The sequence below is a fragment of the Mytilus galloprovincialis genome, chromosome 2 (genome assembly GCF_965363235.1).
Source record: "Mytilus galloprovincialis chromosome 2, xbMytGall1.hap1.1, whole genome shotgun sequence".
Taxonomy (NCBI): domain Eukaryota; kingdom Metazoa; phylum Mollusca; class Bivalvia; order Mytilida; family Mytilidae; genus Mytilus; species Mytilus galloprovincialis.
This window is the reverse complement of record NC_134839.1, coordinates 46,272,754-46,300,065: the sequence shown is the minus strand read 5'-3', so window position 1 is coordinate 46,300,065 and position 27,312 is coordinate 46,272,754. Positions and strand designations below refer to the sequence as shown.

The following is a 27,312-nucleotide window of genomic DNA, read 5'->3' as shown; positions in this document are numbered from 1 at the left end:
TTTATCAACAAAAGTTTTTGGGGGTTATCAAGCGAGGATATATATTTTGCTCTGTTCAGTTTACATATGTGAATACTAAATGTGTATAACTAACCTTTTTTCCGACCCCATAAATTCATATCAAATATAAATTTATTAAGTATACTCCTACAGGATATTTTGAAGAAACTGAAAGAAAACTATCCTAAAAACCAATGACCTTTTTACTTTTAACATCATGTGCTTCTGACTTGTCAGTTAATATGTGTAATTTATCAATATTTAAAAACATTAGGAAATAGCATGAAAAGTTCTTAGTTTATAACCTTTTTTTATTTTTAACCATTATCATGATTATTGAAAATATTAAGTTAGGAAATCACCAATGTTTTATAATAATGAGGTCTTTAAATCAGGCTAGTGTCCGATACGTTGCTATCCATTCGTTTGATGTTTTTGTAATTTTGATTTTGCCATTTGTTTAGGGACTTTCCGTTTTAAATTTATTTTCCTCAGTGTTAAGTATTTTTGGTTTTTACTTTATACCAAGTAAGCGATAGCGGGGGTATGCATGTATTGTATATTTTGATCGGTTTTGCATGTATTAGTGTGCATCCTTATCTGTTACTTATTGTTCACAAGTAAATATTTTTTATAGGAAATCGATCATTATCTTTATATGATTGTTCTGTAAATCATTGCATCGTGCACTTCTTTTTGTCATTTTTTTTTTTATCAACAAATGATTTTTCTATTTATTTATTTATTTATTTTTTATTTATTTTTATTTCATTTTTTTTGGGAGGGGGGGGGGGGTTCTAATATCATATACAGGTATTGTTTTCCAAGGCTTGAAGCGATGGTGTAGATTTTGTTCTGTTTAGTTTACATATGTTAAACAAATTCTAAATGTATATAAATAACCATTTTTCCGACCCCTTAAATTCAGATTGAGTGTACATGATATTGTGAAGAAACTTTAAAAACTATCCTTAAAACCAATGATATGTTTTCTTTAAACATCATATGCCTCTGACTTGCCAGTTAATATTTGCAATTTATCAATATTTAAAAACATCGGGAAATTAGCAAGAAAAATGCTGTGTTTATAACCTGCATTACAAAATCAAAAAGAGAAAACCAACAACCACTGAACCAAAGGCTCCTGGCTTGAGCTAAGCACATCAAGAATGTGACAGGTTTAAACCTAGTTGTGAGTGCTCATCCCTCTACCATATATACTAAAAACTGTAAAAATCAGTTGAAAAAGGGTTGGCTCATCAGATTGACAAGAATCACATAAAAAACTAACAAAAAGACAAAACACGAGGTATCGATCTAAGAAACATCGCAGTTTCTGAAAGTCATATTATGATCAATATAATGTGTCTTTTAAGAACACAACAAAAGTAATAAAATCATAAAATCTAGCAAATACTATCATAAAGCAACCAATAGTGTCACTGCAAAATACAGTAAAAATACAAACGTAAATACAACCATGGGGCACACACCAGAGGCGGATTAAGAGGGTCGGGTGACTTTATGGAGTAAAATGCATGGTAACTTCAGACTTTTTACATATTCGACTCCAAGTTTTATCTGATTTAAAAGTGTATTACACTATTGTGTCCGTGCTTGCGATATATAGACTAAGAGACTATCATGTTATGTATAAATTGAAAGGATGCACTCATGTTTCATTTTTTTAGATATTGTATCATGATTAATAGATCTGTGGTTCTTGTTTTTTGGGGGAAAGGATGGCTTCGTATGATGGTTAAAGGGAACAGAGTTATCACAAAAAAATGGCAATGCCGGTATTGTATGTCCGAGAACACATAGTTTTGAGTACACTTCAACTGGTTGTTATTTGATTAGCCCAATTATTTCATGTCTTTATAACACTTAATCTTTTAAATTTTATGCTATATCAACCCCTTTCCATACAATTTTAAACCTTAATTTGAAACGTTAGAATAGGTTGCATGAAACCTTAGACCATGTGATAAATCAGACATGCGCCCCTTATTGTACCATCCATAGGATAGCTGTGATGTAGAAATGCGGCTCCTTTGAAGTGGTTAGCTACCTGGACTTCTCCATATAAACAACTGTAACTATTTTTAGCATTCTATCAATGAAAATTTTATTTTTAAATGAATTCAAGGACGCGGTCGCTTTCATAAATTCGTCACATGGTATATCACGTCATGACCTATATATCATCATAGTACCTTCTGACACGTCATACAATGAAGGTGTCATAATTGTAGGGCAATATTCAGAATGTAATTATATATTTCAGCAATTAAAATGCACATTTATAGAAATGGTAAATTGATATCCTATTTAAACTAATTCTAAATTGACGCCTTCGCAAATTGTGTGTGTCCTCATTTGAAAGTCGGTGTCATTCCGTCGGAGATCGCACTGAACTTGTTTCACCTCTTTTTCTATATTTATATAGCAGCCTTGTTTGCACAAGTATTTACATTATCCCGAGAGACCCCTACCTAAAATTAACTAACATTGATAAACATTTTACATTTGCTATAACCAACGATAGAGATAAAAAGACCACTACTTTGTTTTCTAATAATAACAATATATATAAGACATCAAGCAGCCTTTTCTTCTCCTCGTCATAAAGATATTTTTACTTAGAGGCAGATGTGCCAAGGAACACAGAAATACACTTCCATTTGAAGCCCTTAATAAAACAAAGTTAAAAATATATATATGTGAAGGACGCCTCCGAGTGCGGGAATTTCTCGCTACATTGAAGACCTATTGGTGACCTTCTGCTGTTGTCTTTTCTATGGTCGGGTTGTTGTCTCTTTGACACATTCCCCATTTCCATTCTCAATTTTACTATATGGTTCCGACTTAAGTCGGCGGGACCATAATATCAACAACTGCATCCCGGTCGCGTTGACATTGAATAAAATTAATTCCATAAAAAGGAAAGGTTTCCCCGTTGGTAGATTTACGATAATAACTTAGCATTCCATTGTTTGATAAAGCAAAAATGTTTACTATTATTTGACCAATACTATCTCATCAGCATTTTTGGCATTCATTATCTCATGATCTGGTACTATGTGATTAAATAGATGACGTCATTTTAAACAGAACTGTTCTCAAATATAAATTAAAACAAAAGTTGGGCGGATACAATCCTCCTGAAATAAATCCTTGATTTGCGTAGACGAAATTTGGAATGCTTTCAGTTAATCTTTCAAGATCCTATACATGTATATTGAATACAATATCGTGACGGAGTAATGCAAGAACAATTATCTATAAAGTAAATGATATTATACTTTGAAAATCCTGTACTTTCTAAAAATTCTTTCATTCAATTGAGCTTTGTCGTCAAATGACTCAATTTGTGTTTCAAATAATTGAATGTCGTTCCTGGTGTGATCTTGATAAATTGTATCTTGCGAGCAAAACGAATGCATTGTACGACAGCCCATTCAGGAACATTCAAGACGTCGCACTGAAAATATGTTTTGAATTCGATATCACGAATTAAATCTTTATTCGTGATCATAGATTAAATGAGTGAAAACTAATCTATGAAATAGTTATAACATATATTGTAATATAACAATATAAAAATATCATCATACAATAAATCGTAGAGTCAGGAAATTGAACAAAAAGTTAGCAAAGATTATTAAAGAATATTAAATTCAGTTTCTGTATTGTGAAGAATTTGACATCACACAGTTGATTAAATCAACATGTATCCAAATAAAGATGAGAATGGAAATGGGGTCGTCAATACAGCGATAATATCCCGCACCCGGGTGCGTGCTTCAGCTAGCCCCTAAACAAAATTGTATACTAGTTCAGTGATAATGGACGTCTTACTAAACTCCGAAATATATTAAAGAACTCAAATTAAAAATTCGTAAGGGTTCCACGGACTCAACAAAAATGAGGAAAAACATCAATAAAAATTTCCCTATCGATACTGTCTTTTGATTGAAAGAAGCTTCCAAGTTTGGTAAAAAATCCAGAATAGTTTATGAATGTAATAAATGTTTTATAAACTTTAACTGCAGACTGTATGTAATGTTAACTGGAAGAAAAACTAAGTCCATTTATAAGTAAAACACAGAACAAGTGAATTTTTTTTTTACAAAATTTACTTCTGAATAATATCTTATGATCAGAAACAAGCTTTTGTCTAAGTTTGGTAGAAATCTAGGATAGTTTAAGAACATTATAAAAATTTTAAAAACTTAAACCACAGAGTGAATGTTTTGTTTCTGGCAAAAAAACTAAGTCAATTTATCATGTTTATAAGTAAAATACGGAAAAGTGGAAATTTATTTTCACAAAATTTTCTTCTTGATACTATCTTATTATCATAAACAAGCTTCTGTCCAAGTTTGGTACAAATCAAGGATAGTTTAAGAAAGTTATTAAAATTTTAAAAACTTTAACCACAGAGTGAATGTAATGTTTCCTCGCAGAAAAACTAAGTTCATTTATAAGTAAAATACGGAAAAAATGGAATTTTATTTTTACAAAATTTACTTCTGGATACTTTCTTATGATCATAAACAAGCTTCTGTCCAAGTTTGGTAGAAATTCAGTATAGTTTAAGAAAGTTATTAAAATTTCAAAAACTTTAACCACAGAGTGAATATTTGTGGACGCCGCCGACGACGACGGAATGTAGGATCGCTTAGTCTCGCTTTTTCGACTAAAGTCGAAGGCTCGACAAAAATCATACAAGAATCACAAAGGGCAGAGGCTCCTGACTTGGGACAGGCGCAAAATGCGGCGGGGTTAAACATGCTTTTTGAGATCTCAACCTTCCCCCTATGGGCTATATCTAGCCAATGTAGAAAAAAACAAATACACAACAATACGCACAGTAAAACTCAGTTTAAAAGATGTCCGAGTCCGACGCCAGAATAGGTTACAATGCATACATACAGTATGTAATTAAGTTGTTGTAAGCTTCTCTTATCTGAGGGGCGTTCGTCCCTAACATATGAGAGGATAACATCTGATTCCACAGAAGTAATAAATACATATTTTATCTTTTTAATGTTGGAAAAGTGTCATCATCTCTTTTCCAGATGCAGTAACACTTTCAAAAGATGTTTTGTAGATTTGGATTTGGAATGAAATCTTCATTTGTGTCTAATGTTTTGTCATCACATTGTTACTTTTGCAATATGAATTGTTGTATATATCTTTTTTTTTCTGGTTTCGTCGCAAAAATAAGATTTTTTGGGGTTATAAAATGACAACTTGTATAGAAATAAGTTTTGTAATGCATGACTATGATACAACTTTTGTGGTGTTTTTTTTTAATTCTTTCGTTTTGCAAGAAATATTGAAAAAATACGATTTATGAGGAAAACTTTGAGCCATATGAATTGTCTCGGTCAATAACACTATCTTAATCTCATAAACATGATCACAAAATGGATTGAAAAAGCAAAGATGTTATGTTGTCTGAGATTGATCGTTTGTAAAAGTACAGTTATGATTATACAGCTATAAACAACTGAAATAAAGTGTAATTCATTCTAAACTTTCTGGCCTAGAAATAACATAGTTGGCAGATAGCAATGAATTTGTTGTAACAGAAAAAGTATGTTCCTAAATATGATGTTTTTCGATTAAAAATGTTAAACAAGTGACTTAGTATTTCGGCTGCTGAACGAGTGGTTCATTTTAGTATGAATAAAAGGTAGTGTGAGGTTTTTTAATTATATATAGGAAGATGTGGTATGAGTGTCAAGGAGACAACTCTCCCTCCAAGTTACAATTTATAAAAGTTAACCACTATAGGTCAAGGTACGGCTTTCAACACGGAGCCTTGGCTCATACCGAACAGCAAGCTATAAAGGGCCCCAAAAATTACTATAGTGTAAAAAACCAACGGTTTAATCTATATGAAAACGAGAAACACTTATGAACAACATAAACAGACGACAACCACTGAACATCAGATTACTGACTTAGGAAGAATATTTATTGTTCCAATTTAGGGCCCTGGGTGGGCAGCATAACTTTCACATATACTGAATAAATTCCTACTGGTCAACATTATGTTCCTCTCACATTTTGAACGATAATTTTAGAGAAATAGTTTTCTACCTCTGGAAATGTTCAAATGGTTGTGTTCTTGAGCATCTACACATAACAATTTTTTTATCATTATGCTGGTACACTATGTGTTATTTGTTTGAAAATATGTCATTTTAGGGTATAAAAAACAATTGTTGACTGCGTTATAGAAATACGGTCATCTGGGCTTCTCGCATCCAACAAAAAAAACATAAGTTAAAGAGTGGCGGTTGTTTGGCTGTGCGGGATGTATAAATACGCAACCACGTTCCGTCTGAACAAGGACTTTACATCCGATGCCACTGTTAAAAGAACCAGTACAGCAACTCTTTAGGGTTCGCATATGGCTCCTTGCATGCTAATGTTGTCAACATCAAACGAAAACTGTTGTGTTTTAAGAACAATCTTTCTCGGCCTACATTTTGTTCGAACTACATGACAGAACCGTCATAATGGATTTATTTTTTTATTTTCTTTAGGTATGAACATTGGCACTGGACGCTTACCAAACAAAAATCAATCAATCCTTCATGAAAATATATTGTGTTGATGTTTTTAATCATTAATGGGGAATATTCATAAAAAATACTGTCTGTTCATAAACTTTCAAAAAAGGGGAGATGAGATGAGGGAGAACTAAATTTCATCCGAAGTAAAATAAAGCACTACATTTTGTATTTATATAAGAAATAGACGAAAAGACAAACACCACCCCATTTTTTGCACACGACAGACAACTAAATATATTGCTAGAGACGCCTTAATTTAAACACATGACAGAAAACTAAATATGTTTACTGGTATGTTACTAAAGACGCCATACCTAATATAAGTAAAGAAGGGTAACTCAATTTAAACGTAACTTTCAAGTTTCCATACTTATGAAAGATTGTGAAATTGTGATCAAAAATGTTTTAAAGTTAAGTTTTGTTGCATTCACATTTAGGGTAAAGGATGCAAGTTTACTAAACATACGTATATATGTAATTTCATAATTGCTAAAATGTCTTTTCCGTCTCCAGACAACAATTGCCCTGTTACTTTTTACTGTCTTGGAAACAATGACAGGAAGCTAAACCATTTGAAATTGAAATACTGTTTGTTAATGCAGCATTGCAGAGTTTATCGACTATAAACCCTTTTCAAGTTGTTGAGCCTAAACAGGTAATGATCCACTGCTTCCTTTCGAAATTCAATGTAACAATGTAACCATTTGTGTTCTTCTACATTCTGTGACATTTATCCCTCGTTTGCCTTACGCAGGAAAAAGTCTCTGACGGAAGACTATTTAGAAATAGTGTGTTATAATAACAAAACTTGTAATTCTTCTTTACTTGAATTAGGGATGAGGGATGGATAAATACCCTGCCACATCCAATCTGTGTTTATGTTTGATTTTTTTCTTCTTTGTATTGGTGTGATGAGTTCAGTCTGTTTCAACTGATTTTTATAGTATGTTAAGATTATGTTGTGCTATTACACCACTACCCCAGGTTAGAGGATGGTTGACCGCTCGAAAACATATTTCACATTGCCACATTCTTTATGTGCTTGTCCCTAGTCAGGAGCCTGTAGTTCAGTAGTTATCGTTGGTTCATGTCCGTCATATTTGTTTTTCGTGAATAGTTTTGTTATAAATTAGGCCGTTAGTTTTCTCAATTGAATTATTTCAAATTAAAAAAAATGTCATGTCGAGACCTTTTATATCCGATTATGCGTTATGGGTTTTTCTTATTGTTGAAGACCGTACGGATGCAAATAATTGGTAACATCCACTTGATTTGAACTTTGTCTCAAAGTTGTCTCATTGGCAATCACACCTAAACGCCTTATTCTTAAACAAAGTATCACGTATTTTGGATAAAGCGTACATAATTTCAATCGCATGATATTCGGTCTAACTATCCCATGTGATCGACATAATAAATTATCTTTTTTTCTTTTGTCATAAGCCGCTTCTGCTTCTGGTAGACTATCAGGCACGTTTGTCCATGGAGTGACTAGTACTTAGGTATTCAGTGATACAAAATCGCAAATGTCCTGTACAGTTTGACTGATCTGCTTTTCAAATTACATGTATATACTTTGATTTCCTAGATCGAATATAAAAACATATAAATAACATAAAAACAGTGCATTTTGACATATAAAAACAACCTGTAATAAAAATATGCAACAAATTCGAATGAAGTAAAAACATGCTTGACCAGAGCAACCAAAAGCACAAACATAATAAACAGCTCAAGAATTATCTGCAAGCAGAACAGCGACATTCCAAACCGTTCCAGGACTGAACAAAACTTTTAAAATGTGAAAAACTGTTTTCAGTCCTGAAATGGTTTGGAAGGCTGTTCCATAAAGTGGCAGCAGCAAATTTGAACGATTTTTTTTACCGTAACGGGTTGACTTTACCTGTGGAATTTCAAGAATATTTACATACCTGAAAGAATATTTAGATTTTTTGAAATTCACCAAATTTTGTAAGCTCACAGGAGCTATGTTGTTTATAATTTTAAAAGTTTCTAGAGCCATTGTTCTTATCCGTCTGATCTGCAAGGAGGGCACCTTAGCTTTAAGTAAGAGGTCCTCGTAGGAGCTGGTAAAATCCTCATACACAAAACGGAGTGCTCTTTCCTGCACCTTTTCTAGTCTTTTTGAATTTTTCTCAGTGCAAAAATGCCATGCCAAAGTCTATTTCAATGCCTAATAATTTTACTGTTTTTTGTGCAATCTAATAAATAAACAAAATACAGATTCAATGAAATGTGTGATTTTTATTTTTTTTAAAGAATTTTATATTTCAAACTGTTATGTGAATATCTTCATAATTTATTTAGCATTGTACATTGGTTCTGGATTCTGTGTAATATTACCGTTTTAAATATACTGATGTTCCAAACCTGAATATATATCGGTCAAGTGCTTTTTAGATCTACAATTTTGAGACAGAATGACAATTTATGTGTTAGACTGTTTATTTGAATAATAAATAAAAAGTAAGCCTATGATACAAATGCGAAATATTTGTTTTGGTTCGATTAAATTTTTGAGCATTGCCATAAAATGAAAGATAACTCTTAAAAAATATGTTTTGGAATGTTTTTACTATCTGAAGAAAACAAGTTTGCTGACATCATTTTTAACTTTTAATTTCTGAAAGTATATTATAAAACCCGACTTCTTATATTTTATTTCAAAATTCTATCCGATTTCTCTCTATTCACAACAAAGTGTGTTACTTGAATAATCTAGTTTTGCACAATTGTTAGCTTAAAATAAATAGCACGGTGACCGGCCGTGACATACTTCGATTACATTTTCGAAAATTTTCAACAATATTCTGATGAGTGACAAAAATGCATAACAAATTAATAGAATTTCGAAAAACTTTAACTGATCAGGTAGAGCAACACCTTTAACAGGTAATAGTTAAAACATGATTTAAAACAATAATATAACCTAAACAAATTTTCTCTCTTCCGAAAAAATTGCCTAGATGGTAATTGAACACAACCACAGAGGTGAATTTGAGTTTTAAATGATAACATACCCTAGAAAATATAATCGCTAAAAGATAAACCTAAAACTAATATTTTTTCTAATGCAATCAAAGATCAAACGATTTTTTAGTTTCTAATTGTCGAGCCTGCAACTTTTGTTGCAGATAGCTCGACATAGGGATAGTGATCCGGCGGCGGCTACGGCGGCGGCGGCGGCGGCGGTGTTAGCTCACTTCTTAAAAGCTTTATATTTCAGAAGGTAGAAGACCTGGATGCTTCATACTTTGTATATAGATGCTTCATGTTACGAAGTTTCCGTAAGTCACATGTCCAATGTCCTTGACCTCATTTTCATGGTTCAGTGACCACTTGAAAAAAAAGTTCAAATTTTTTGTAATGTTGAATTCTCTCTTATTATAAGTAATAGGATAACTATATTTGGTATGTGCGTACCTTGCAAGGTCCTCATGTCTGTCAGACAGTTTTCACTTGACCTCAACCTCATTTCATGGATCAGTGATCAAGGTTAAGTTTTGGTGGTCAAGTCCATATCTCAGATACTATAAGCAATAGGGCTAGTATATTCGGTGTATGGAAGGACTGTAAGGTATACATGTCCAACTGGCAGGTGTCATCTGACCTTGACCTCATTTTCATGGTTCAGTGGTTATAGTTAAATTTTTGTGTGTTGGTCTGTTTTTCTCATACTATATGCAATAGGTCTACTATATTTGTTGTATGGAATGATGGTAAGGTGTACATGTCTAGCGGGCAGATGCCATGTGACCTTGACCTCATTTTCATGGTTCAGTGGTCAAAGTTAAGTTTTTGAGTTTTTGGTCTTTTTATCTTATACTGTATGCCATAGGTCAACTATATTTGGTGTATGGAAATATTTTATGATCTTTATGTCAGTCGCGCAGGTTTTATTTGACGGTGACCTCATTTTCACGGTTCATTGCACAGTGTTAAGTTTTTGTGTTTTGGTCTATTTTTCTTAAACTATAAGTAATGGGTCAACTATAAATGTTGTTTAGAAGCATTGTTAGCTGTACATGTCTGCCTGGCATGGTTCATCTGACCTTGACCTCATTTTCAAGGTTCATTGGTCTTTGTTTAGTTATCTTGGTTAATGTTAAGTTTATGAGACAGTTGTAATAAAATTAAGCTTTATACTTAGGACTATCAACATAATATCAATGATTAGTATAGAAGGCGAGACATTTCAGCGTGTGCACTCTTGTTTTACATATATATCTGTATACTATTTTTTGTTTAACAATTACAACATATATACGTCTTTGTAAATGTGTTTATTTGTAACAATCACTTATTTGTTAATAATTTCTATATGTTTAGCATATATTGTGACAGTTGTATTTTATCTTTTTCAAAAATTTCAATTTAACAACATTCTTCACTTTAAACTATGGGTTATCACTAACTTCGCCTAACTGCTCCTATCTATTGGTTAAAATTACTTCGCCTAACCGCTCTCGTCTTATAAACGATCTCTTGGTTATTATCAACTTCGCCTAACTGCTCTTATCTTATAAAGGATCGGTGAATAAGTAACGCCTAGTTTTCCTTCCACAGCTGGTGGATTGTCGCCCTCTGGAGGCAAGAACTGAAATCTCTGAACAAGAGCTGTTAGATACAAGAATAACTCAAGTCTTGCTAAAGATTCACCAAGACACACTCTCCGGCCTAAAAATAAAAAAATATATATATATAAAGTTTGTGTATGATAAAGCAGTTAGTTGTTATCTTACCATACCCTAGAAAATATAATCGCTAAAAGATAAACCTAAAACTAATATTTTTTCTAATGCAATCAAAGATCAAACGATTTTTTAGTTTCTAATTGTCGAGCCTGCAACATAGAGGAATTGATGCAATCAATATCGGCAACGTTCTACATCACAAGGAGGTAACATCTAAAATTCCTATTTATTTTCAAAATCAATCTGTTCCTATTGTATCCTACAGTTACACCAAAACCATTGCACCTAAAATATTTAACTATAAACAAGCATTGCAGGACCTTGACTTAGAACCATACTTACAAAACCCTCCGACATGTGACTGTTCCCACTCGCCTTATAATTACAGCCACCCTGGTCATGTTATAACTGGAGATCTAAACATAATTCAACATGAAAATCTCCGAAAGGTGATTTCTCATGGTCCTAAGTTTAGAGAACCCCAACACATCAATTGGAACCATAACTTCAAAATAATTATGGATTCCATTGAGGACTACGCCAGAGCATGGGCTAAGCGAGAAGAAGTTGAACTGGACACTTTGTCAGAATGGGTTAAAACTATCAGGTCTCTGATAAAACGTCGCATTCACAAGTTGAAAAACTGTGTGAACGATCGACCAAAGTCCGTTTTCAGAGACAAAGAGGCCATGAAATGTCTATCATCTCTTCATGATAAGTATGTTGTTGTTCCTACGGACAAAGCTTCAAATAATATTGTCTTTGTATGTAAATCGTATTACTACGAATGTCTTGTAAAAGAATTGGGTATAAATGAGCACTCAGGTAATCCCACATACAAAGACATATCATTTGACAAGGATGAGATTTTAGCAAATCATAAGTCCTTCATGGCTTCAATAAACATTACATTGAACACCAAATCGGAGGACTTACCTTGTTTGTATTGGATACCAAAGCTTCATAAAATTCCGTACAAACAACGGTATATTGCTGGCTCATCTTCATGTTCCACTAAAGAATTGTCCATTAGATTGACTAAAATTTTATCCGCAGTGAAAGAGGGTCTTCAGAAATACTGTGAAACTGTTTACTCGCGTAGTGGTATTAACCATATGTGGATTCTTAAAAATTCTAAAGAACTTCTAGACAATTTTAAATCTCGGTCTATTTCTGAAATTAGTTCTATCAAAACTTTTGATTTTTCAACCCTGTATACCACCATTCCCCATGTGAAATTGAAAAATCGCCTAAAAGAAATTATCCACAATGCCTTTCAACATAAAAATGGTAGCATACGCTATAAATTTATTACTTTGGGATTTCATAAGGCATATTTCGTTAATAGTGACAAACAAAAAGGTAAAACATGTTACACAAAAGAACAAGTGGTCAGTATGCTGGAGTTTCTTATCGACAACATATTTGTTGAGTTTGGAGGTAGACTTTTTCAACAAATTGTCGGCATTCCTATGGGAACGAACTGCGCGCCTCTCCTTGCTGACCTCTTCTTGTTTTCATATGAATCTGAGTTCCTTCAGACACTTGTCAAAAACAAGAAGATCAAAGAAGCCAGGTTATTTAATTTCACTTTCAGATATATTGATGATGTTCTTTCCATTAACAATCCGAACTTTTCTGATTGGGTTCCATTAATATATCCACCAGAACTAGAAATTAAAGAGACAACAGACACGGCTTCCTCCGCCTCATTTTTAGACTTATACCTCGAATTTGACATACACAGTCATCTTAGTACCAGAATCTATGACAAACGAGACGATTTTGATTTTGAAATTATCAATTTCCCCCACCTTAGTAGCAATATACCAACTTCACCTGCATATGGAATATACATTTCCCAACTTATTCGGTATTCTAGAGCTTGCAGCTCCTACTCAGACTTTGTAAAACGTCACCAGTGTCTGAGCAGAAAGTTGATGAACCAGGGGTATGTCAAAGAACGTCTCGTCCTTTTTCTAAAAAAGTTCATCGGAAGGTACCCAGAACTTGTTGATAAATATTCCGTATCAACTTCACAAATAATACACGATGGTCTTGAAGTATAGATTTTGCGTACTGACGTTGTTTATCATCTTAATAACGTGTTATATTATTCTTTTATTTGTCTTTATTAATATAACTTTTACTGTTAAGTCTGTTTTTTTAGATATCCTTTTGACGTAACTCTGTGCTGATGTATCCCATCATACTTTGAACGACAAAATTATTTCATGATGTGACTCTGTACCTATGTATCTTGTCATACCTTGAATGACAAAATTATTTTATTTATTAATATTACTTTTACTGTTAACCCACTGTTTTTGTGATATACATTTGACTGCCTCTGTACTTATGTATCCCGTCATACTTTGAACCGCACCATTATTTTATTTATTATTACTTTAACTGTTAAGCCAGTTTTTGTTATATCTATTTTGCGTGACTGTATTTATGCATCCCGTCATACTTTGAACGACAAAATTATTTCATGTCTACCTGTGCGAATTTCAAACGCGCAATTTTCACCAGTACTCAAAACCCTCCTTCCTTGATGGGTGCATTTTACATAGACAAATAAAATCGTATAATATAATCAAAATGAGGATGTTAATTTGATGTATGCCTTTTTGTGCTTCTTCGTTACATTTGTTGTTTTTATAGTGATTAAGATGATAACACAATGTTGACTGCTGTACCCCTATTTTTGACATTTTTACCTATTGTGTCTGTTTGTTTTGTTCACGCATCGGTTACAATATAATGGAATTTGATGCGACTGTCATACAAGTGAGAGGTTTAGCTAGCTATAAAACCAGGTTCAATCCACCATTTTCTACATTTGAAAATGCCTGTACCAAGTCAGGAATATGACAGTTCTTGTCCATTCATTTTTGATGCGTTTTGTTATTTGATTTTGCCATGTGATTATGGACTTTCCGAATTGATTTTCCTCTGAGTTCAGTATTTTTGTGATTTTACTTTTTTTTGTTACACGCTATTTATTTTTATTTAAGAATTGAATGCTTCTTTTTGTAATTTTATAGGGGAATAAAAGCGCTAACCGAAGTACATTTTGTATGAAGCGCAATCGCGCTTCGTACTGAAAATGTTTGCACGATCAAAGCTTTTATAAGCCTATAAATTAACAAAAAGGAGCATTCATTTTTTTATTACTACAGTTGTATGCTGCAACCATGAAATAATGATTTATATTTTAATTGTTCGTGTGTTTTCCTAAGCATTGTTGTGACGTTGTGACGTGAAGCAAGTGCTGTCATAAATGTTGTATTTTGTTGTGAAGCAAAATTTGACTTTCAAATGCCTCTTAAAAGTTGTCAGCAAATCAAAAGGATTTTCAAGAAACACACATATGTAAATCTTCGATGAAACATATGGAGAACATGACGCAACAGGTTGCTTTAAAGTTCACTGTGGCTTTAAAATAAAGACTAAGATATACAACATTCGAGCTTTGTCATTTTAATGTTATGTTTCACATGGCTATAAAAGGGGAGGTTCGGCATGCCACAAAACCAGGTTCAACCCGCCATTTTTTCCTTTAAAAATGTCCTGTACCAAGTCAGGAATATGGCCATTGTTATATTATAGTTCGTTTCTGTGTGGGTTACATTTTAACGTTGCGTCGTTTGTATTCACTTATTTTTTAGTGTAAATTCACATTGCGATAAGACGTGTCACGGTACTTGTCTATCCCAAATTCATGTATTTTGTTTTGATGTTATATTTGTTATTCTCGTGGGATTTTGTCTGATGCTTGGTCCATTTCTGTGTTTTTTACATAGTAATGTTGTGTCGTTGTTCTCCTCGTATATTTAATGCGTTTCCCTCAGTTTTAGTTTGTTACCCCGATTTTGTTTTTTGTCCATGGATTTATGAGTTTGAACAGCGGTATACTACTGTTGCCTTTATTTGATGACATAGGCATAGTGAATTTTAAAGCGAACTTAACTTCTAAGCTAGAAGAATGACAATATAAAAAGAATTTCATTAGAAGTAATTTTCCGATAGAAAGACTGACATTTTTCATGTGTTCATATTAAGTATTCCAAAATTGCAGATGTTTTATTTTTCGCGTTAACTAGAATTCATATTACATAGTTACCCAATGAGAAAGTTAATATTTTCTCCTGACCACACAGTTTTCCATTTTCATCAATAAAGCGTTCAGGATTAAAAATATGACTGTTTGGAAATAAGCTTTCGTCATACACCACAGAATCAAGACTTGGAAATATGACAGAGTCCTTTGGAATCTTCATTCCTTTGTAGTAGATGTCCTCTGATACGGTGTGTGGCAGGGAAAAGGGAACAATATTTCCAAGTCTGAGAGATTCAAGAATAACAGCTTCACAGTAAGGAAGGTTTGGCTTGTCAGACAAACTTGGCAGTCGGCCACTGCCCACATTCTCATTAATTTCCTTCCACATTTTGTGCTGGATGTCCATATTGTTCAAGAGGTACATTAAAGCCCATCTTATAGTTGTTGCTGTTGTTTCCGTTCCCGCCGCAAAAAGATCGCCAATCGATGCTAACAAATTTGCACCTATATATTAAAAAAAAATTGGTATAATTAATATCTGTAAAGGGACAGGCACAGTTCAATGTGAAGTCTATATGTAAGTGAGTAGTGCTAGTCAAAGTTTGTCATTGGCGTCAATAGTTTCTACAACTGATCATGTATAACTTCTTGTCAATGCCATGCAAGTGGCGGATTCAAGGTGAGTAAAGGGCGAACAACCCATGAATCGATTTTTTTTTTATAAAATCGTCCAAATTTGGTTTTCGCCGCGCTCCCCTCAGCCGTTTTTATCTTATATTTTCATTCTATAGAATCCTCCCCCCTCTATAAATCGACAAGTCCTTGATCAACTGCTGACACCAGTATATTTGTTTCCATTATTTCTATAGCATCATTGGTGAAGTTAAACCATGATCGCAGTACTAGTCCCTGAAAGCAACGAGTGACGTTGCAGATAGATTCTATCATTCTACTTTTTAGCGATGAAAAGTAGTTTATGGGTCATCCTTGTCCCTTGTCAAAAAACCTTTTTGGATCTTTTGAAATATATTTATCCTAGGATACTCTAAATCAAGGACATGTCAACATCGTGCTTGAATCTGCAAAGTGAAACATATTGCATTGAGAAAGAAATAATTTACTGCAAAGTTTAATAACTATAATTGCAAGGAGCATCTTTCGTTTGCAGAAAATGAAATGGTATATATTCTGCCGAGTGGGGCGATGCGAAGGGAATTTGAATGATTTGATGCTATTATATTTTTTTTATCAAAGACGCCCTCATGAATCCGCTACTGTTATATGTCCTCTTTGTGGAAATATCAGCGTATGAATAGCTGTCCAGATTATGAAACTAATACATTGTGTATATATATATATATATATTGCAGATGAACTTATAAAATATTCAACAGTATTTTCACATATGATATGTGTCCATTACGGTGTACAATACTCTACTCGTATTTTGAATTATGATATATATTGTATTGTTATTGTATGTCAGTTATACTTAAATATCTATACATGGTGTAAACTAAGGAATATTTTGTAAAAATTCTTACTATTATTGTATATAAATTATTATCAGTATTAAACATAGGTATCATTTAAGCTGTAATTGCGTGTGTAATAAAGTCGTTTCTAATCCCTAAAATCGAATTTCATTATTCAACAAAAATCTTAATTATAAATTACCAGAAAAGTAGTTATCAGTATCTCGCTCCTGTCTGAGCTCAACTAGGTATGCATCAATGAAATCCCTGATGTTATTTTCATCCAATGTCTTTTCATGTTCATTTATTTCATTTTGAAGGAAAGCATCACATCTCTCAGCATTCTTCGACATTTGCTTTGCACCAAAAATGTCAATGGGCAACTTTTCAAGAATAGGAATAAAGTTTACTGGACCCAACACTGCACCATTGTTGAAATTTTCATTTAAGAGTTGAACAAAGTACGAAAATTCGGGGTCTTTATAGTCGAATCGTCGTCCAAGGGTGATGGCCATCACGATGTTCGACATACTTGTATGAATTATTTCTGATATATCAAAAGCTTGCTCGTCATATTTTTCCAGTTCATTCAGAAATATTTCTAATTCCTCGTGTATATTTGACTCAAAACTTCGTTTTCCGAACCCAAAGTCACGTAGTTTTGATAAAGCAAAGGTTCTATGATGTTTCCAACTAGGACCACTTGCAGATATTATTCCTGGAATGATTAGCAAATATATAAATACAAAAATGTAAGATATAATTTCAAACGTTGAATCATCTTTATTTTATGAAACATCGGAAAATGCGAAAAAGAACGTGAACATGTGACTATAGACTATAAGTAAATACTTTACTGCTTTAAACATTTGGTGATTTTATTCTCCCTGATACAAGATGCAAACCGACAATACATTCGACGGTCACTGAATGTGCGACAGTGGCAAAGGGAACATTCAAGACATGTGTTGATTTTCAGTTATTGGCTAGAACGTTGAAGTTACTTATGTGAGTACAGAAATAATTTGATCGATATAAGTAATAAAATTTCCTATTTTAGATTTGCAGTTTAGTGGTAAAATTATCAATGATTAACTTTGAGACTGAAATTTCCTTCTATTTTTTTCCATATAACTGTCTCATCTCATTTTTACAAATTGCATTTCGTGATGATCTATTTTAGAATTATGTTTATTTATGATATAAAATTGATGATGGAAATGGCGAATGTTTCAAAAAGACAACCGACCAAAAAGCAGAAACATATATATATATATATATATAAGAACATTTCAACCAGTGGCGTAGCTTGCATGTATGCTTAGATGCTCAAGCATCTACATCATTTTGACTAAAAAAAATAGCAGCAGTTTAACTCGGAAGTATCCAAATGTAACAAGGCTGAGGATATGAGGATTATGTCCATGCAGTCATTTTCGAAGCAGTATGCCTGGTCTTAAGTTCATTTAGGAAAATTTAATTTACGTAATCAAGATAGTTGAATCGCAGAATAGAGTTTCAAGTTAATTTTTATTCGTAAAAAAAAAGTCTACGTCATGCGAAGAGGACTGATACGTAGACCCGTGGACATATTTCATCTGAAATTGAACCTAGTGGAGTGATGGCTTTTCATTTGACTATAGCAACTAACAACTAAAACACCATATCCTGATATCGTTTCTTGCGACATGGTAAACGACGTGATGAAAAAAAATCTATTTGTAATAGATAAGTCCTAGGCTTATGAATTCCCGTTTCTATCTAGGTTCAAATACTAGTTCTATTTTCGATCAGTAAAGAACAAAGATCCAATATTCCCCGCCATGCACATTATATTTCATAGTTTATCTATCAAAGGGCAAGGAACAAGGGAATAACTAAAAAAACACTTTTTTTCTTTTTCTTTTTCATTTTCACAGCAAATGAAATAGGGTTTTCCATTACACTTTACATTTCAAAGGGTCATAACTGATTAAAAATATTTGATTACGACTTATTTTCCAAATTGTCAAAGACATTGCTTATGATATGAGTTTCACTTAATCTGACAAGAATTGTACACATGAGAGCGCTAACAAGACCGGACGATCGGACCCCCGGTATTTGTATGTCTCCTGCAACGCGTCTAGCTCAGTAATAAACAATCAAAAACCCAAGGTTGTAGACTCAAATTCCTGGAAAGAGAAGTCACTTCAGTTCCTATATTCCGAAGTTTCTAAATTATTCAGAAGTGCCGCGGTAACAGGGGCGGATCCAGCCATTTTAAAAAGGGGGGTCCAACTATGTCCCCATTCAAATGCATTGATCGGCCAAAAAAAGGGGGGGTTCCAACCCCCGGAACCCCCCCCCCCCCCCCCCCGCCATTGGATCCGCAACTGGGTAATATGGTCCGTTTTTGATATGTCAAATATAAGATTGGGTGGGAAACTTTACATCAAATATTTATGATTGAATGATGGTAGTTTCGAGGAAACAATAAAATTCTGAGGGAGTACATGTGCTTAAATAAAAAATAATTTTCTGCATAAAAAGGTAAAAAAAAAATTTCAGCCTCGCTCCGCTCGGCGAAACATCCACATCATTTCAACCCTGGCTACGCCACTGTCAACAACAAAATAAATTAGTGCATAAATGAATATCTAATGATATTAAAACTTTCTAAAATTCTTGAGTCCGAAATGCTGGTTTTTGTGAGTGTTTTAATTTCACCAGGAACAGCTCCTAATAAAAAATGTGAAGAGTAGCTCAAAGTGCAAAATAGATCTACAAATAATAGCCAAAAATGCTATGACCACTAACGATAATCACAAACAGATGTAAACCGTTGACACACATATATTAAATTACCTAAACAAAGTTTACTTGCCTCTATTATTAACTAGATTGAATACGAAAAATGTTGGTCTATCGGATGTTTTCTCTCCTCTCTTTATTAGAATTTCTTTCAAATTATCACTGCCATTCACCACAATTACCCAAAACGTCCCCAACGAAAGACTAAATATATCTCCGTGTTTTTGTCTGAGGTCTCGCAGTGATTGCATAAAATCCTTATTTACTAAATTATGAAAGTTTCCAATAACTGGGATGGGTGTTGGTCCTGGAGGATAGTCAGATGGTCTCCTCGACCTGACCCATAGCAACAAAAGACTTACAGAGGAAGTAATGAATATCAAGTCTAAGTATCCAAAATTGAATAGAACGTCCATGTTGACGACCTACTTAAGTCTATTTTTATCTCGTATAACCCATTTATATCAATGATCTTTAGATAAATCTCATTTTAATATATTAAGTATTTTAGGTGTAAATAAAACGTCCTTTGACTAGCAGACCTGTTTCCAATGATTCCGTTAAATATATTTTTCAGTTGTACCAATAATGATGTAGAAAAGATATGGAAAAATGTTGATGCAGGAAAGCTGTACTTTTTATATTTCATCATACAATATGATGCTTAATATATTTGTAACAAACGGATGTTTATAAAATCACTGTGTGTCTAAACCACACCGGCAAAATTTGCTCGGACTCGATGGTATCTAACATCCGGCACAATGACGGAACACCAATAGACAAAAGAAAGGTAGGTTTCTCCTCATTTTTTTATTTTTTTTATGATATCGAAGAATATATATACATAAAAAACTATTTTCTATTGTGAGATGCAATATTTTCTACAACCGTTCTATATTAACGGAGAAATAAGTCAAAATGCATGTCAAAATGACGAATTGAGTGAACCTTGCCTCGAAATTGTTTAATTTCTCGTTAAATTGTTCACATTGTACGGAAAGAAAGGTACGGGAAGATAGATATTGACACGGAGATTGCAAATTAAGTTATTATGAGCATCTCCATAATTGTATCTCTGTGTATGGAACGAAAGAAATGGGTCATGTCAAAATGGAACTGGCCGGTTTCGTCAATGTACACAACCCGGTTTCGTCATAGATTTCAAAATGCATAACCCGGTTTGGTCAAATAAAAAAAATCATAATCGCATTACATTATAATTGATTATTTAACTTCAGCGTTCAAAAGGAGTTTTGTGGGTCGTTGGAAAACAAGTTCGTTCACCGTCAACGGCTTATTATTTATATGAGTCTCAGATTCAAATAAATAATAAGCAAAAACTTGAATTCCTACTCTTTATAGAACACAAATATTTTTATTTACTTTGCATTCCGAAATTTTTTTAACAGCATATTGAGATTAAAGCTGTCTAAATATGCGTTTTCTATATGAGTTATGGGAAAATATGTTGAACATGTTTAAACTTGAAATTAAAGTTTACGGTCTTAAAAATCGAAACACATAATTGATATGTGATTTTCTCGCACAAAAGGATGGACACCTTTATAAGTAATCTAATCATTCTATGTATGTTATCTTTTCTACAATCGTTAAAAATAAATCTCCTTAAGGATAAACGTTGAAAATAAGACAACTGTATATGCATGCATAATCGATATAGAAAATGAATGTAGGATTACAACTACCATGCATTAAAATAATTTTTTATCCCTTATTGTAACTATACTGCTATGTATAAATTAGTATAATAGTCTCAGGTCATCGACAAAATTCAATAATAATTATTTTGTTAACATTACTAAAAACGAGTCTGTACTGTCGCCGTTGTGTTATGATGATCGTACACTGACGTTGGTCAATATATTTTGACAATATATACGGACAGACGGATTCATTTTGTTTCAAAGTGGGCGTAATTCGAACAACTTTTACATACCGCCGAGAGTAGTGAGTCGAACAATATTTTGATTATTTTTTGCTTTACAAAATCGTTAAATACAGGAATCAATATAGTTTTGGCAACCAAAGGTGGGGTCGGGGCGTGCAACATATACGTCATCTAGATTCGCCACTTATCTTATAAAGTGTATACCGAATTAAAATATTGTAAGAAATGAGAAAACAGGGACACCCGGGAAATCAGAATTTTGTTGTACTGTTTGTGTCAGCGACAACACTTTGACTCAGTCCATTCCCGAATCACACGCTTGTAATTCCATGGTTGTCTTTAGTTGCTTTATACCACATGCGTTTTGAACATAAAATAGGCAGGTAGTTTTCTTGTTTGAATTGTTTTACATTTATAATTTAGGACCCTGTTATAGCTTGCTGTCATGCAGTTTGTGTGTTTTTCTCATTGTTTAAGGCATACGCTGACCTAAACTTGATTAATTCAACATAATTTTTGTGTCTAAAAGAAAGTTGTCTCATTGTCAATGTTTATGGGATAAGTGGTTACCGTCATTTCTTCTTAATAAGACCTAGATATAAATGACGGTCATGTTTTGCAAACCAACTTTTATTAACATTGAAAATACAAAACTGTCAGATATTGTTTTCGAAAGATATCTTGAAGTTTCAATTGAATTTGAACTTGTTAAAAAAATGAATTTGAACTTGTTAAAATAATGTGAAAAACATGCCTATGAAAATAAATGTGCCTACCAGAAACGGGAAGAAAGTTACAAATCTCACTGCTATGTTATTGATTGTTAAGTGTGAAAACTCGCTTTAGTGTGCAAGTAAGACAGTATATATAGTACCAGAAAATCTGGCAGGACTGCATGCATGATTAATTTGTGCAGAACAGTATAGACTATAGTCGGTTTGGGACTGTTCGTCAATGATTGAATGCGTAAATGTATTAATAATTGATAGTAAATATTGTAAACTAAGTGTATATAATATAGTATAGTAAATTAAAGTTATGGCACAATCAAAACACATCCTTTTATTTTTCATCTTTACATACTACTATTATAAACAAAGAAAATATAATAATGTTACAAAATAATTAGATACAGTGTTTGCTATTCAGTATTTATATTCCATTTAAAATTAGTTTGAAGTTAAGTGAAATAAGGGATACGCCTTTCATTAGGAAAATGTGTATTATCATAATTAACTATGTCCAAAAGTGCCCGTTTAAAATAGATTTTAACACGCCAAGTTTACTTTACAATAAATATATATTTAAATTCTCGAAAGACAATGTTCAGATCCATGCCAAAGTTTCTTTTCATAAATTGTTTGTTAAAAAAAAAAACCGGGTGATATATATAGACGAAACCGGGTGATTGTGTAGTAACAACATTGACGAAACCGGTTTATTTTAATTTGACATGACCCATTTCTTTCGTTCCATACACAGAAATACAATTATTGAGATGCTCATAATAACTAAATTTGCAATCTCCGTGTCAATATCTATCTTCCCGTACCTTTCTTTCCGTACAATGTGAACAATTTAACGAGAAATTAAACAATTTCGAGGCAAGGTTCACTCAATTCGTCATTTTGACATGCATTATGACTTATTTCTCCGTTAATATAGAACGGTTGTAGAAAATATTGCATCTCACAATAGAAAATAGTTGTATATGTATATATATTCTTCGATATCATAAAAAAAAATAAAAAAATAAGGAGAAACCTACCTTTCTTTCGTCTATTGGTATTCCGTCATTGTGACGGATGTTAGATACCATCGAGTCCGAGCAAATTTTGCCGGTGTGGTTTAGACACAGTGATTTTATAAACATCCGTTTGTTACAAATATATTAAGCATCATATTGTATGATGAAATATAAAAAGTACAGCTTTCCTGCATCAACATTTTTCCATATCTTATTTATCCATGAAAATGCTGGTATTCAATTGAATATTTAAAATTCATTTATTTTTACCTTTTAAGTTAGGCAAATACGATTCTAAGTTTTATTGTATTGTTTAGAATAAAAAAAAAGAATGATAGAACAATAAAGCGTTAAATTAGATAATTTCTTCAAACAACAACAAAAAGAAGAAATTTATCTATCTTTGCTACCAAGTAGAGAAAAACTATTAACACATTTAGAGGCAACATACACTGAGTCCTTAACAATAGACCGGTGCTCATACAATAAAGCGGTAAATAGAAATTTACTGCATACCAAAAAAATGTTCATGCAGGCTTCAACAAAAGACGACAGGTCAGTAATGTCAAGCTTTAAGTCCTCTAGAGTCAGGAAAGTTGCAAATGAATCATACTAAAACTATCAAAGATTTGCAATGAAGGTTGTATCATAAAACTTTGACACAAGCTGCTATATAGTACGATGTTGCAAAATAATACATTTTAAACATTTTTTAGGGTGGTAATGGAAGATCTAAACACGGAAGCACGTTAAATAAAAATCGCAAAAACGTTGCACTGAAAATAAAAATCGGGGAAAAACGAAGCACGAGATATAAGATCGTTAATAAGAAGGAAAGCACTAGAAGTTATTACTCAGCCGTTCTTGGATATCATGGAGTTATTATAAATGACCGACAAAGACCCTGCGATCACCTGTTAGTGTCCGCTTGGGTGCATCTTATTTGAAAACCGAATATTAATCATAGTATAAATTTGATAGCAGTTTCGGTGGCACGGTAGTATTTGCATTCCAGAACAGAATTTAGGTTTACTTAGGTAAATGTATCTAAACAGTGTGATTGGACAAAAAATACAGTATTCACTGAACATACTTTCCCAAACTGAGGGATGAATCAGGTGTAAAAAAATATGAAATAATTTTGCATACAGATGAAAATGAATTTTTGAGATTTTTTTTTAATTTTGTATTCACTGCACCATAAAAGACCTAAAAGTACTAGTGGCCTTAGGTTTTTAAAAATAGCATAAAAAGTAAACGGTCATGATGATACATATTGAAATTCATTTCTGAATAGTAAAATGAAAGTACTTCAGTTAACTGTGAATGTAGATTTTTTTGCAGTGTTAGAAAGTGGTGAAAATTCTAAAAAGGCTATCATTATCCCTTATGGGCCAGGAAATACTACCGTGCCACCTTTATATCATAGGAACACATAATTTTAAAACAATCTGCGAACTGACCTTGAATCTAGTCCTACTTTATTTCTTAATAACATGCGAATCAATGCGAGACAAGCATGGGAGTAAAGACACGGAAAATAAATCAAAGTACTGAAGTATTGAACATTGGATGACCTCAAGTTCTTTTGGATGGTCCGACAAGCACTTGTCCCTGTAAATAAAATCACATCTCTATAACTGAAAGTGAGGTTAATGTTCAGTTAAAAAAAAGTTCTGAGACAAGTTAGGGCGGGGATGATAAATGAATGACAGGGAATTCAACATCACCATAATAGTTATTATATTGTAGTGATACAAATCAGTATACTCTGGTTAATTGTTGTATATTGTATTAATATTTGTATAGCATAGTTACATGTTTTTTTGCCAAGTTACTAACATTTTTTTTTTTACTAAAACTACTGTTCTGACTCATAAAATGGTAGCTCGATCCCTAAATTTGAATTTTACATAAAGAAATGTTCAACCATTTAGATTCAATTCTGCATTCGTCTTCACCATGCATGAAATATTTACCACTGGACATTGAACAAACATCAACCGTTCAATCAAATCAGCATACGCATTAAATTAAAAAGGAATAAAATTACTGCAGAAGTTTATCTGAATTAAATATTACTTTTTTTCATTTCCCTCAAAGAATAAAAAACCCTAGTTGTTGGCCACTTTCAGCAACCACGACTATATGTGGCAGTTAGTATATAATAGATGGGAGAATATAGAACAAGTACCGGGAGAGAACCACCAATCTTAAGCTAAAAACTCCGGATCTGAGTTGAATCCTCGCAATAACCAAGTTTCAGATCTGCATCAAAGTCAAAATAAAATTGAGAATGGAAATGGGGAATGTGTCAAAGCGACAACCCGATCATAGAGCAGACAACAGCCAAAGGCCACCAATGGGTCTTCAATGTAGCGAAAAAAGGTTACTAATGATGGGGCCAACTAATTTACATGGGAATGAGATGTACCAGTGCTGACACAACTGCATACCAAATATTTTTTACCCATAACTAGTGGTTCCCCATAATCTGACATAACAATTATATATTAATATATTGTTGACGACACCGGAAACATCATATCCACGTCTTGCTTTTTGACTCCATTCAGGCTGACACAAACCTGTTCATTGTGTTAATTAACCATGACGGAGAGTCCAATCGTAATTTTTAAAGAAATCTCATTTGTAGATGCTCAAGTATAATACTAAATCATTTTCAATTGGTCCTGATAATGTTACCCTTCAAATTAGTAAAACCTGTGTTTCCATGGACCAGGGATATAAAGGCGAAAAGGGGTTGAACACCAAATAATTTTGAATTTTGAATAAAACGGTTTCAAATCACATGTATAGTATGATGTAAATGTTTACCAAATATCATGGACTGACTTACAATGTACTGTTTGAATTATCAATCACCAGCATTCAACACATTACTAATTAAAAACAAGAGTGCACACGCTGAAATGTCTCGCCTTCTTTACTAACCATTGGTATAATGGTTATAGTCCTCAATACAAAGCTATCACATAAACTTAACATGATCCAAGAAAGTTAACCTATCGCTTATAGTTTGGGAAAAAAACCAGACCAAAACACAAACTAAACCGTGAAAATGATGTCAAGGTAAAATAAAACCTTGCGAGACCGACATGTACATCATAAAATATTGCCATACACCAAATATAGTCGACTTATTCATATAGTATTAGAAAAAAGGACCAAAACTCAAAAACTTAACTTTGACAACTGAACCATGAAAATGAAGTCAAGGTCAGATGACACCTGCCAGTTGGACATGTAAACCATACATTATTATTATTCCATACACCAAATATAGCAGACATATTGCATACAGTATAAGAACAAGAATGTGTCCATAGTACACGGATGCCCCACTCGCACTATCATTTTCTATGTTCATTGGACCGTGAAATTGGGGTCAAAACTTTAATTTCGAATTGTAATTAGAAAGATCACATCATAGGGAACATGTGTACTAAGTTTCAAGTTGATGTAACTTTAACTTCATCAAAAACTACCTTGACCAAAAACTTAAACCTGAACTTCGTACTATCATTTTCTATGTTCAGTGGACCATGAAATTGGGGTCAAAACTATAATTTGGCATTAAAATTAGAAAGATCATATCATTGGGAACATCTGTACTAAGTTTCATGTTGATTGGACTTCAACTTCTTCAAAAACTACCTGGACCAAAAACTTTAACCTGAAGCGAACGGACGCACAGACGAACGGAGGCACAGACCAGAAAACATAATGCCCCTCTACTATCGTAGGTGGGGCATAAAAACAGATCAAAATACAAAAACTTAACTATAACCACTGAACCATGAATATGAGGTCTCCGGTCAGATGACACCTGCCCTTTGGACATGTACACCTTACAATCTTTCCATACACCAAATATACTAAGTCTAGCCCTATTACTTTATAGTATCTGATATATGAACTTGACCACCAAAACTTAACCTTGTTCACTGATCCATGAAATAATGATTAGGTCAAGTTAAAACTGTCTGA

General features: G+C 33.1%; 1 protein-coding gene across 1 annotated transcript; it reads right to left on the bottom strand.

The window, feature by feature from the left end:
• Positions 1–10,882: 10,882 nt before the first annotated feature.
• LOC143063693 (cytochrome P450 2B4-like) lies at positions 10,883–20,091 on the bottom strand. Its single transcript, XM_076236008.1, has 4 exons — positions 19,716–20,091; positions 17,052–17,567; positions 15,438–15,878; positions 10,883–11,291 (listed from the first exon to the last, which is right to left on the bottom strand). Exons 1-4 carry the CDS (start codon positions 20,056–20,058, stop codon positions 11,110–11,112), a joined length of 1,482 nt encoding a protein of 493 aa, XP_076092123.1. The 5' UTR covers positions 20,059–20,091; the 3' UTR covers positions 10,883–11,109.
• Between the last annotated feature and the right edge of the window lie 7,221 nt (positions 20,092–27,312).